Source organism: Cervus canadensis, chromosome X, assembly GCF_019320065.1.
Source record: "Cervus canadensis isolate Bull #8, Minnesota chromosome X, ASM1932006v1, whole genome shotgun sequence".
In the NCBI taxonomy this organism is placed as follows: domain Eukaryota; kingdom Metazoa; phylum Chordata; class Mammalia; order Artiodactyla; family Cervidae; genus Cervus; species Cervus canadensis.
This window is the reverse complement of record NC_057419.1, coordinates 54285130-54299264: the sequence shown is the minus strand read 5'-3', so window position 1 is coordinate 54299264 and position 14135 is coordinate 54285130. Positions and strand designations below refer to the sequence as shown.

The 14135-nt window shown below is 38.4% G+C and overlaps 1 protein-coding gene across 14 annotated transcripts in view; it reads left to right on the top strand.

The window, feature by feature from the left end:
• The window catches only part of HUWE1 (HECT, UBA and WWE domain containing E3 ubiquitin protein ligase 1), a 153274-nt gene that overhangs the window by 30172 nt on the left and 108967 nt on the right, over positions 1–14135 (top strand). For all 14 annotated transcript variants that reach the window (XM_043459779.1, XM_043459778.1, XM_043459781.1 and 11 more), the window contains 2 exons: positions 7331–7398; positions 13806–13904. In XM_043459779.1, the coding sequence (XP_043315714.1) occupies positions 7354–7398; positions 13806–13904 (144 nt within the window). In that variant the 5' untranslated portion in view covers positions 7331–7353. The remainder of the gene's footprint in view (positions 1–7330; positions 7399–13805; positions 13905–14135) is intronic.

The following is a 14135-nucleotide window of genomic DNA, read 5'->3' as shown; positions in this document are numbered from 1 at the left end:
GTTTTTCTTTCTGACTTAGTTCACTCTGTATAATAGGCTCCGGTTTCATCCACCTCATTAGAACTGATTCAAATGCATTCATTTTAATAGATGAGTCATATTCCATTGTGTATTTGTACCACAGCTTTCTTATCCATTCATCTGCCAATGGACAACTAGGTTGAGTCCATGTCCTGGCTATTGTAAACAGTGCTGCGATAGGGGTACATGTGTCTCTTTCAATTCTGGTTTGCTTGGTGTGTATGCCCAGCAGTGGGATTGCTGGGTTGTATGGCAGTTCTATTTCCAGTTTTTTAAGGAATCTCCACACTGTTCTCCATAGTGGCTGTACTAGTTTGTATTCCCACCAACAATGTAAGAGGGTTCCCTTTTCTCTACACCCTCTCCAGCATTTATTGTTTGTAGATTTTTTGATAGCAGCCATTCTGATGGGCATGAGATGGTACCTCACTGTCGTTTTGATTTGCATTTCTCTGATAATGAGTGATGTTGAACATCTTTTCATGTGTTTGTTAGCCATCTGTATGTCTTCTTTGGAGAAATGTCTGTTTAGTTCCTTGGCCCATTTTGTGATTGGGTCGTTTATTTTTCTGGAATTGAGCTACAGGAGCTGCTTGTATATTTTTGAGATTAATTCTTTGTCAGTTGCTTCGTTTGCTATTATTTTCTCCCATTCTGAAGGCTGTCTTTTCACTTTGCTTATAGTTTCCTTCATTGTGCAAAAGCTTTTTAAGTTTCATTAGGTCCCATTTGTTAATTTTTGCTTTTATTTCCACTACTCTGGGAGGTGGGTCATAGAGGAACTTGCTGTGATTTATGTCAGAGAATGTTCTGCCTATGTTCTCCTCTAGGAGTTTTATAGTTTCTGGTCTTACATTTAGATCTTCAATCCATTTTGAGTTTATTTTTGTGTATGTTAGAAAGTGTTCTAGTTTCATTCTTTTACAAGAGGTTGACCAGTTTTCCCAGCACCATTTGTTAAAGAGGTTGTCTTTTTTCCATTGTATATTCTTGCCTCCTTTGTCAAAGATAAGGTGTCCATAGGTGCGTGGATTTATCTCTGCTTTGCCTTGCCTTTAAATGTTAGAGCAAATAAGAACTCAGTTCTGTGTCTCTTTCCTTCTTTCTCTGTAAGTGATCATCTCCAGACACATGGCTTCAAGTTCTGTCTATATGCTTGCAATTACAGATTTTATTCTCAGTGCATACTTCTTTCCTGAACTCAATTCTACAAATATTTGCATATCTACCACATGAAGAATGCTGTATGAGATGCTGAGAAATTAACATTGTAGAAAATCAAACCACTTATTAGTATATGTGCTGCCGAAGCGAGCACTCAAACCAGTTATTAATTGATATTTTCTATGAGAGAAATAAGCAGGGCACTATTATTAAAAAGTAGCAGTTAGACCAGCTTTAGGTGGATTGCCTTGGGAAGCCATTTTAGGTCTTAGTTTAAAGTCAGATCCTGAAGTAGAGGTAGCTGTGGGAAGAATGAGTGTGGAGCAGAAGCATTGCAGTCGGAATAGCACACCTGTAAAGGTCTAGAGGCCAGAAAGAATTCAGAATAGTCCAGAAACTAAACAGAAAGACTGATATGTGTAGAGAGGAGATTGGAGAGAGTTCCAGGAGCCAAATCATGCCAGGGCTCTTTGGGTCATGGTTAGAATTTGGAAATAATTCTAGGGAAACTGTTGTAAGGTTTTAAACAAGGTAACTTGAGCTGATTTATGTTTCGAGAAGATTACTTTTGCTGTTCTCTGGAGAATGGATTGGACAAAAGTGAGTATGGAAGTAGGGAGATTGGTTATCCATATTTCACAGGTGAGGAAACAGAAGTGCACATCACACGATTTGTCCGTATGCTCATACATTACATAATATAGCAGGGATTTTAATCTGATTTTCCTGATTTGGAGCCTATGTTATGATCTGGTGCTTCTCAACTTCAATATATGAATCACTAGAAGATATTCTTAAAATATAGATCGATTCTTCAGGTCTAGGTGGGGCCTAAGATTTTGCATTTTTAATAACTCCCAAATGATCTCAGTGCCGCTGATCCTTCAACCATACTTTGAATAATAAGGCCAGTCTACCAATACACTCAACTGCTGTCGACCCAGGTTTGGAACTACAAGTGTCCTCTGCCCTTAAGCTGATTTGAATATTGAAAGTCTTCCTAAACTTGATCCACTGGAGGTGATTACTATAGAGTGAGTTATCCTTTAAAGAATGACTTCGCTTGGTATATTTTAATTGTGCACTGTTGTCTTGATATAAAACCTACAAAACCAAGATTCAAACTTCAAAGATAAGTGAAACTGGGGGGGGGGGGGGAGTGAAGAAGTGAAGAAATGGTTAATTAAATAGAAGTAAGTTTAATGGTAATTGCTACCATTACCATGGTGATGGTTCATAATAATTCATTAGTTTTCTGAAAGTTGATCTTTCTAACCTAAGTTTAGAAAGAAATATTTTTTATGTGTAGAGATTGCTTGGTATACAGAGTTCTTGTCTGACTGACAAAAGCAATAGGTCATTTCCAGGAATTTATTTAGAATTAGCTTCTTTCTGTTAGAGGTTTTTTTATGTAATGAGATTTTCATTTGTTTAATTTCTAAACATTAGGTAGAACTCATTCTCCAGTTATTGTTCCATCATTAGTGAGAATGATAATAGCTTTTCACCTTGTGACCCAGCTTCCTGTCTTACAATGTTTTTTTGAGTAGGATCCAACAATGTAGGGGAATTTGTCACAAATTGGTATTTTCATGTGCAGGTATTTATTGTTGTAATGAAACTAGCAAATATTTGAATAGCATGTTATTGAAGCATGGACTTGGGAATCAGAAAGACCTGGATTTAGATCTTGGAGCCAACATTCACTAAACAGGCAAGGTACTTAATTTCTCTGAGCCTCAGTTTTCTATCTATAAATGGAGATAGAACTTGGCTTGAATGGTGAGGGTTGTGTTAAAGACTATTTTATGAATCCCCTGTGCAGCATGTCTCAAGGTATATTCTTTGAGATTCTTAAATTAGACTTCCAGTAGATGCCAACTGGGGGAGGGGAGCAGGGGATGGCTCTGTGCCCTAATAAGTTTCCATTACCCAGGATTTCTTGTAACCGATAATAATGTCAGTCAGCCATGTGACTGTCCTAAAGGAAGAGAAATTTGTTGTTGTTCAGTCGCTAAGTCATTTCCAACTCTTTGCAACCCCATGGACTGCAGCACGCCAGGCTTCAGGTTTCCCAAGAACCTAGTCTTTGTGGAACAAGATGCTCTAAAAAATGTTTTGGGAAATACCAGCCTAAGTATTGTCTGGCTTGTAGTAAGCCCTCAAAAAGTATTCTCCCTTCTCACTGTGAAACCAGCTTAGAAATAGAATAACTAGGAACAACAAAAAACTTTTGAATTTTCTTAATTGATGTCTCACAGGAATGATATTTTATTTTTAGACTATTGGTATTTCTTGCAAAAAGAAATTATAAAAGCCAGGTTAACATTGCCTCTAGGAGGACATGTGCTTGATCAATTGTTTTGGCTTGTTTTGTTTACTTTTTTTTACTTTGGTGCCTATCATCTGAATCTGTTTATGAAAAGTTTGGAACCTGAACAATGTGGAAACTGAAAAACTGAATGCACTTGCTCTCCCAGAACCTTGACAGTTAGAGCATAGGCATGAGACCTCAGCTTCACCAATTAGATGGTCATTCTTGGGACTTTGCATCTAGAGCCACTGATGCAAATAACCTAAGACCATTTAGAAATCATACTGCTGCCAGCAGTTGCTTCTGGGCTTCCAGCATAGGTACTTCCAACTAAGCTGTGTCTGTGGGAGGTCCTTGGCTGTAGTTCCAGGATGCCTGGCTTCCTCGGCTCCTTGTTTTCTGATGTGGATCTCTAAACTTTCCTGTCGGTTGCATGAGCTATCAGTTATCCTTCCAGTAAATTATATTTTCACTTTAGTTCACCAGAGTCCATTGTTTTCCACCCAGACCCTTGACAGAATAAGTCAAAATAGCTTTAGTTGAAGTGAGATTGTGTGAAGATTTGCCAGTGACTTCATCTACATTTTTTAAAACTGTAAAATCATTGTAAGTTGTTTATTTGCATAAGTTTTAATCAGTGCTCTTGTTTTGGAGGACTGTGGTGGGTTTTTTTATTGTTGGGTTTGAGAATTCCTTATATATTCTAGATAGTATATGTGGTTTACAAATATAGTTTTTTAAAGTTCTACATTTAAGTCCATGATCTTCTATTTTTTGAGATGTAATTGATGTTTGACATTATATTAGTTTCAGATGTTCAATATAATGATTCCATATTTGCATATATTGTGAAATGATCACAAGTCTAGTTAGCATCAATCAGCATAGTTACAATTTTTTTCTTGTGATGAGAACCCTTAAGATATACTCCTAGCAACTTTCAAATATACAGTACAATATTAACTGTAGTCATCATGCTGCACATTACATCTGCATGGCTTGTTTTATAACTGGAAGTTTGTGCCTTTTGACTATCTTCACCTATTTCACCCAGCCCCAAACCCCTGCCTCTGGCAAACACCAATCTATTTCCTGTATCTGTAAATTTTGTATTTTGGGTTTTGTGGTTTTGTTTGAGATTCCACAAATAAATGAAATCATACGGAATTTATCTTTTCTCTGTCTGGCTTATTTCACTTAGCATAATGCCCTCAAGGTTCATTCATGTTATCACAGATGACAAGGTTTCTTTCTTTTTTGTAAGACTATTCATACATCAGTGGACACTTAGGTTGCTCCCATGTCTTAGCTATTGGAAAGTAATGCTGCAGTAAATATAGGGGTGCATATATCTCTCATCCAGCATCCATCTGCTGGATCATAAAGCAGGGGAATACCAGAAAAACATCTACCTATGTTTCATCAGCTGCACTAAAGCCTTTGACTGTGTGGATCATAACAAACTGTGGGAAGCTCTTAAAGAGATGGGGATACCAGATTATCTTACTTGTCTCCTGAGAAACCTGTATGCGGGTCAAGAAGCAACAGTTAGAACCCCATATGGAACAATTGGTTCAGGATTGAGAAAGGAGTATGACGTCTACGGCCATACCACCCTGAATGTGCCTGATCTCGGAAGCTAAGCAGGGTCGGGCCTGGTTAGTACTTGGATGGGAGAAAGGAGTATGACAGGCTATCTGCTGTCACCCTGTTTATTTAACCTATACACTGAGCACATCCTAAAAAATGCCGGGCTGGATGAGCTACAAGCTGGATCAAGATAGATGGGAGAAACATCAACAACCTCAGATATGCGAATGATGCCATTCTAATGACAGGGAAGAGCCTCTTGATGAGGGTGAAGGAAGAGAGAGCTGGCTTAAAACTAAATACCAAAAAAAAAAAAAAAAAGATCATGGCATCCATCCCCATTACTTCATGGCAAATAGAAGGGGAAAAGGTGGAAGTAGTAATAGATTTCCTCTTCTTGGGCTCAAATATCACTGTGGGTGGTGACTGCAGTCATGAAATCAGAAGGCAGTCACTTCTTGGCAGGAAAGCTATGACAAACCTAGACAGTGTGTTGAAAAGCAGAGACATTATTCTGCCAACATAGGTCCATATAGTTAAGGTTGTGGTCTTCCCAGTGATCATGTATGGTTATGAGAGCTGAACTGTAAAGAAGGCAGAGTGCCAAAGAATTGATGCCTTTGAACTGTGGTGCTGGAGAAAACTCCTGAGGTCAAAGACTCCTGGTACTGGAGAAGATTCCTGGACAGCAAGGAGGTCAGACTGGTCCATCTTAGAGAAATCAACCCTGAATACTCATTGGAAGGACTGATGCTAAAGCTAAAAAGTTAAAGTCGCTCAGTCGTGTCCAACTCTTTGCAACCCCATGGACTGTAGCCTTTGCAGGATCCTCTATCCATGGAATTCTACAGGCCAGAATATTGGAGTGGGTAGCCATTCCCCTCTCCAGGGGATCTTCCCAACCCAAAGATCGAACCCAGGTCTGCCACACTGCAGGTAAATTCTTTACTGACTGAGCCACCAGGGAAGCCCAAGTTGAAGCTCCAGTATTTTGATCACCTGATGCAAACAGCAGACTCATTGGAAAAGTCCATGATGCTGGGAAAGATTGAGGGCAGAAGGAGAAGAGGGTGTAAGAGGATGAGCTGGCTGGATGGCATCACCCGTGCAATGAACATAAACTTGGGCAAACTTCAGGAGATGGTAAGGGACGGGGAGACCTGGAGTGCTGCAGTCCATGGGGTTGCAAAGAGTCAGACACGACTGAGCAACTGAACAATAATACCAGAGTATCTTTTCAAGTTTTTTCATTGCCTTTGGATAAATATCCAAAAGTGGAATTGCTGGATCATATTTTTAATTTTTTGAGGAACCTCCATACTGTTTTCCACAGTGGCTGCACCAGTTACATTCCCACCGGTAGTGCACAGGAGTTCACTTTGCTACACATCCTTGTCTCATGATCCATTTTGAGTTAATTTTTATATATTAAAATATGAGACTGAGGTCAGAGTTCATCTTTTTGTCTATAGCTATCTACTTGATCTGGTACCATTTGTTAATAAAAAAATATTCTTTGATTTTCTTGCTTTATTTTACTGTACTGTAAAACAGTAAAAGATACAGAAAGACACAAGTAAAAGAAACATACATAATCCATTTGGTTAGATTAAGGTAACATTTTGATGCATACCCCTTCTAAGCTGTTTTCTTTAGACATGGGTTTATACTGTTTATTCTGTTTTGTAGCCTTATTTCACTGTGAACATGTTTACTGTTATAGAATTGTGCAGTGTTTTTAACAGCTGTGTAATGCTCCGTTTTAAACCAACACTATTCTGGATATTTGCTTCTTTCCAATTCACTGTTAGACATGGTCATGCAGTATGGATTCTTGTGATTAAATATTTATATACACTTTTATGATTTTCTTTGGGTAAGTTCCCAAAAGTGGGATTGCTAAGTTTTCCAGAAAATTGCAGGATATGGTGAATTTTTTCCATCCTGAGGTGTGTTTAAGAAAACTTTTTACTCTTATTTTCAAGTATGAATTTGAGAGTGAGGGGTGGGGGCATTTTAATTTTACCTTAAAGTGATTACAAGCTGGTGGGCCAGCTCTATCTAGAGAGATTCTTTATCCCTCTGTGCCTCATATCTACACCCCTGAGTTGGTTTGCATCATGATTCTGGTTTTACTTGAAGAATTTTGCATGCTATTTATTCTGTATTTTCTGTGTCCATGCATGTAAAGCTCAAGTTTGCAACTTTAAGTTCTCACTTTTGGGGAAATTTTCTTTTCAGATCATAAAACAAAAATTGGAAACATGAAAGTAGACAGGACTAAACTGAAAAAGACTCCTACTGAGGCTGTAAGTATCCAAAGTTTGCCTGTTTTTTTTTTTTTTTTTTTCATTTCAGAAAAAATTCTTTGCAGTCAGTTCATTGCAGTCAGTTCACTGGTACTGATCTTCCAAGCATATCATCATTTATATAGATACAATGTAGTAAAACAGCAACTTGTCTTGAAACATTGTTGACATTCATGTAGACTTCTTATGCTCTAGTTCAAGGAACACAAGCTTTGGAATTTAGACATGGGTTTGAACTTTACTAGATTTTTGTGTCTCAGAGTTTATTAACTTGCCTGGTTTCCACAGCTATAAAATAGGGTTGCTAATTCCTATAAATAAATAAATAAAATAGGTTGATAATTCCTCACTCCTTGATGTGAAGCAAGTTTTCAACAAAGTATTGGGCACATAATTAATCAGTTCATTTTCTAAATACAGGCCACTTGGTTTTTTAAAAACTGGAACTACCTAGCAGGTATCACCCATGGGTATCGCTACTGACATTTGTTCCAGTCCTTGAAAGATTATTACATGGGCAGAACTGCCCTTCCTTCAGTTTTGCACTAATGAGTTTGAGAAGTGTTGTCTTCCCACATCTCCAGCATTGCAGGTTATCTTTTAAATTTTTGTTAATAGGTGGATAAAAAGTATTTCACTGTTCTAATTGCATGCCTTAATACATATATTTTCACATTTATTGGCCTTATGCCAGTTATCTGCTCATGCTGTTTTATTTTGTATTTGACACTGAAATGTCAGTTTCTTAATGCCATATATACTGAGTATATATTTTACATACCCGTTTATTTCCTTTTCATTTGGTTTCTGATATGTTTTGACATCAAGAATTTTTGACAATTATATACTCAAATTTTTTCAAAACTGAAGAACAAAGAGAAAACTTGCAAGATGTCCTTAAACTTCCATGATAATTCAACCTTATAGATAATCAGAAATTCAAATTGTTTCTTTATCTTTTACCTAGTAGTTTGTTATGGATTTGATCTTGGAGTCATGCTTATGTGCAAATTCCTGACTCATGTTATTTGACAGCTGTTAGTAAGTTACTTAGGATAAACTGGAAATGGAATTTTTAGATCATTGACTATGTACATTTTTAAGGCCTGAAGATGCCTATTTTCCTCAGGGAGCAAGCCCAATTTCCCATACTGTGATCAATACTAGGTATTATTTTTAAGGGAAACATGGGTTTATTTGCCATTATTTATTTGGCCCTCTATGCATTTCTTCCACAAGTCTATTTTCTATATCTGTGAGCTTGGATTTCTTTTGCTGTTTGCTTTTTGTTTTTTAAATTCCATATATATAAGTAAGCTCATATGGTATTTTGTCTTTCTCTGATGTATTTCAGTGCCCTCCAGGTTCATGCATATTGTTACAAACGATAAGATTTCTTTCTTTATATGGCTGAATAGTATTTCATTGTATATAGGTACCGCATCTTCTTTATCCATTCTTCTATCAACGGACACTTAGGGTGTTTCCATATCTAGGCTGTTCATGTTGCAGTAAACATGGGGGTTCATATATCCTTTCAAGTTAATGTTTTCACTCTGTAGATGAATACCCAGAAGTGGAATTGCTGGATCATATGGTAGTTCTGTTTTTAATTTTTTGAGAAACCTTCATACTGTTCTCTACAGTGGCTGCACACTTATTGATCACTTGATGTATTAGTAGCTGTGTGAAGGATTTTTTCCCCTAGATTTGACATCTTTATTGGAGTGACTCAGTATATACTGTGGCAGTTGATATGCAGCCATTGAACTGACGTGCTTTCTTTTGCATTACCATGAGTAAGGAAAATCTCAGTCTGTTTGCATTTGTGTAGCAGGGACAAGATGGTAAAGATATACTTTTTTCCCTGGTGCATTTAGTAAACTCTAAGGTCCATAGGGACCTTGATACTCCCAATGAAACAACATTGTTCTGGTATGTTAAATTGATGCTATTACGCTAACTAGCATAATAAATTCAAATCATAAAAGATGATGCTGTTAAAGTGCTACACTCAATATGCCAGCAAGTTTGGAAAACTCAGCAGTGGCCACAGGACTGGAAAAGGTCAGTTTTCATTCCAATCCCAAAGAAAGGCAATGCCAAGCAATGTTCAAACTACCTGCACAATTGCACTCATTTCATATACTAGCAAAGTAGTACTCAAAATTCTCCAAGCTAGGCTTCAACAATACATGAACCAAGAATGTCCAGATGTTCAAGCTGGATTTAGAGAAGGCAGAGGAACCAGAGATCAAATTGCCAATATCCATTGGATCATAGAAAAAGCAATGAATTCCAGAAAGACATCTGCTTTATTGACTATGCCAGAGCCTTTGACTGTGTGGATCACAACAAACTGTGGAAAATTCTTAAAGAGATAGGAATACCAGACCACCTTACCTGCCTCCTGAGAAATCTGTATGCAGGTTAAGAAGCACCAGTTAGAAACAGACATGGAACAACAGACTGGTTCCAGATCAGGAAAGGACTGCATCAAGGCTGTATATTGTCACCCTGCTTATTTAACTTATATGCAGAGTACATCATGCGAAACTCCAGGCTTGGAAACACAAGCTTGGAATCAAGATTGCTGGGAGAAATATCAATAACCTCAGATATGCAAATGACACCACCCTTATAGCAGAAAGTGAAGAGGAGCTAAAGAGTCTTTTGATGAAGGTGAAAGAGGAGAGTGAAAAAGCTGGCTTAAAACTCAGCATTCAAAAAATGAAGATCATGTCATCCAGTCCCATCACTTCATTGCAAATAGATGGGGAAACAATGGAAACAGTGACAGACTTTATTTTCTTGGGCTCTAAAATCACTGCAGATGGTGACTGCAGCCATAAAGTTAAAAGACGCTTACTCCTTGGAAAAAAACTACGACAAACTTAAACAGCATATTAAAAAGCAGAAACATTACTTTGCAGACAAAGGTCCATCTAGTTAAAGCTATGGTTTTTCCAGTAGTTGTATATGGATGTGAGAGTTGGACCATAAGGAAAATGAGTGCTGAAGAATTGATACTTTTGAACTGTGGTATTGGAGAAGGCTCTTGAGAGTCCCTTGGACTGCAAGGAGATCAATCCAGTCAATCCTAAAGGAAATCATTCCTGATTATTCATTGGAAGGACTGATGCTAAAGCTGAAGCTCCAATACTTTGGCCACCTGATGCGAAGGGCTGACTCATTAGAATAAAGATTCTGATGCTGGGAAAGATTGAAGGCAGGAGGAGAAGGGGATGACAGAGGATGATATGGTTGGATGGCAACACTGACTGTATGACTATGAGTTTGAGCAAGCTCCAGAAGTTGGTAATGGACAGGGAAGCCTGGCATGCTGCAGTCCATGGGGTTGCAGAGAGTCGAACACGCCTGAGGGACTGAACTGAACTGATGCTAACTGGAGCTTGTGAACAGAAAACACAAGTACTTAAGATGCCCTAGACATCCATGTGCCAGAGAATGCCCTTTGAAGGTTGAGTGCCTGCCAGAAGTCTGGGAAATGTCAAAATTTCCTTCTCAAGTGAGACATATTTCCACACCTTGTACCACACACCATGAAGGTAGAGGAACAGTGTATGCAATGACTCTTTAGATTTTGGAGGCAGCATATGTCATGTTTACGCATGCTGTTTTGATCCATATACTGGATAACTTCTAGGGTGACAGTAATGTTTGGATCTAGAAAAGACTGCAATAGTTTCAAGCTGTGATGTAAACTGCCCTACTCCATGGACATTATGGTCTGGTAGATCCAGGTGTCTACCTTAGTGTCAGCCAAAGGCACTATGTGATACCTCTGGCAAGCCCCAATAGGAGAATAACAGCTTAAGACCTAGGAGGTAGAGTTTGGCCATTAGAAATTGAAGTGGTATTGATAGTAGGCTCAAGTAGATCCAAAAGGCACAAGTTAACTGCATGAGCAGTTAGTTCACACTCCTATGTTACCTGTTTCTGCTGCTTCATACCTATCCCTCAACGTGTATGACTTAAAGGAAAGAAAGAAAAGGTGCACGTCTGGTTTGTGGAAGGATTTTGTGCCAAGAATTTTTAATGCCTTTAATTTTCGCAGAAATTTGAGATAGTTCTTAATGCTTACTTTAGAGAGAGGAAAGATATCAGACTTAGCTTTAAAAAAAATTTGCCCTTGAGCCCCTATTGTTCCACGTTCAGTTTTGGCTGCTGAAAATGCCCCTAGTTTAAATCTCACAACATTGCTAGATAAATAGATTGTGTTAGTTTATTTTGTGAAAGAGGATATGGAGAGTCAAAGATGTAGCTTACCAACTACCTTAATTCTAAAGCCCACGGCCACCCAAGATGGACAGGTCATGGTGGAGAGTTCTGACAAAACGTGGTCCACTGGAAAAGGGAATGGCAAACCACTTGAGTATTCTTGCTGTGAGAACCCCGTCAACAGTATGAAAAGGCAAAAAGAAATGACACTGAAAGATGAACTCCCCGAGTTGGTAGGTGCCCAATATGCTACTGGAGAAAAGTGGAGAAATAACTCCAGAAAGAATGAAGAGACAGTGCCAAAGCAAAAACAACGCCCAATTGTTGATGTGACCGGTGATGGAAGTAAAGTCCAATGCTATAAAGAACAGTATAGCATAGGAATCTGGAGTGTTAGGTCCATGAATCAAGGTAAATTGGAAGTGGTCAAACAGGAGATGGCAAGAGGGAATATCGATATTGTAGGAATCAGTGAACTAAAATGGACTGGATTGGGTGAATTTAATTCAGATGATCTTTATATCTGCTACTGTGGGCAAGAATCCCTTAGAAGAAATGGAGTAGCCCTCAAAGTCAACAAAGAGAGTCTGAAATGCAATACTTGGGTGGAGTCTGAAAGATGACAGAATGATCTCTGTTCGTTTCCAAGGCAAACCATTCAGTATCACAGTAATCCAAGTCTGTGCCCCAACCAGGAATTTTGAAGAAGCTGAAGTTGAATGTTATATGAAGACCTATAAGACCTTCTGGAACTAACACCCAAAAAAGATGTTCTTTTCATTATAGGGGATTGGAATGCAAAAGTTGAGAAGTCAGGAGATCTATAAAGAAAGCTGAGCACCGAAGAATTGATGCTTTTGAACTGTGGTGTTGCAGAAGACTCTTGAAAGTCCCTTAAACTGCAAGGAGATCAAGCCAGTCAATCCTAAAGGAAATCAGTCCTGAATATTCATTGAAACAATTGATGCTGAAGCTGCAACTCCAACACTTTGGCCGCCTGATGCTGGGAAAGATTAAAGGCGGGAGGAGGAGACAACAGAAGATGAGATGGTTGGATGGCATCACTGACTCGATGGACATGAGTTTGATCAAGCTCCTGGAGTTGTTGAAGGACAGGGAAGCCTGGTGTGCTGCAGTCCATGGGGTCACAAAGAATTGGACACGACAGAGCAACTGAACTGCCTGATGTTCTTTGTAACAGTATGCTGTCTCTCAATATTTATGCTCCTGTTATGTGAGATAAGTGCTTTATGTATGTGCAAACACTTGAGCGTCACATTTCCAAGGTAGTTCTTAAAAGGACTTTCTTCCTGATGAGAAAATTGTGGCTAAGAGGTTGGATTTGCCTATGATCAAACAACTTAGTAAACATTGAGCTAAAAACTGAACCCAGATTTGTTTGGTTCCAAATCTAGGCCCATTCACAACATACCATACTGTTTTACAGAGTTAAATAGCAAGCATGATCACTTCCAGCTACCTTCCGTTAATAGAAGCTTCTCTGTCCCTTCCCTGTCCCGCCCCCACCCCCCACCCCTATCCCCCGCCATCCAGCTTTTGAAAACTTACTATGAACTCTGAATCCACACCTTGTTACCTGACGAGGTACCTGACAGGCCCTTTTATCAGTAAAAAGAGAGCAGGAATATATGGAAATGGGAACCACAAATAAGAATGGAGTCCTAGTTTTATTCAGTTCAGAAGGTCTTTGCCTCCTATAATTGGATGGCTTAATATTGTGAAAAATATAGTCAATGCTAATCTTCACCTTTGTGAATTCACTATGACTCCTCAGTGTTTCTCTATTTGTACATTTCTAGTCATTTTGGTTAATTTTCAGACCATGATACAGATTCCTTCATTTTGTTTTTATTGATATTTAGCTTGTTTCCTTTATTTCTTTTGTTTGTACCCTTCCAAGTAGTTTGTCTACAAGTTCATCCAGGTTTAAAAAAATAACACCAATGGCTTGTATCATTCTAAGGTTTCCATATTAATCTCAAATGATTGTCTGGAAATTTTCCATTTTTCTTAAGTGCATTCTATCAAAAGTTTAATTGTTGTGTGTGTTGACATAAGGGTGTTTTTCTCCCCCTGTTCTTTGTCAATGTGTCTCCCTCATACCCCCAAACACCCTTTTGTGAATATCTGTTTGTTTTTCTCAGCCTGCAGACTGCAGAGCCTTAATAGACAAACTCAAAGTTTGTAATGATGAGCAACTTCTTTTGGAACTGCAGCAGATCAAAACATGGAACATTGGAAAGGTATGTAAACCCATGCTCCCAAAAGAGAAACCATAATGAGATGACCTCATTCAGCAATTGCTTAATAAGCATCTATTGTGTGTGTGTATATGTTTTGCACATCTCTAGACTGGTAATTTTAGCCTGTGAATGGTTACCAAGGAAATTTTGAAAGAAATGTAAAGGGAAAAATTTGCTCACTGAGGGTGAAGATTGCTTATACAGGTGATGATAAATAATCTCAACCACAAA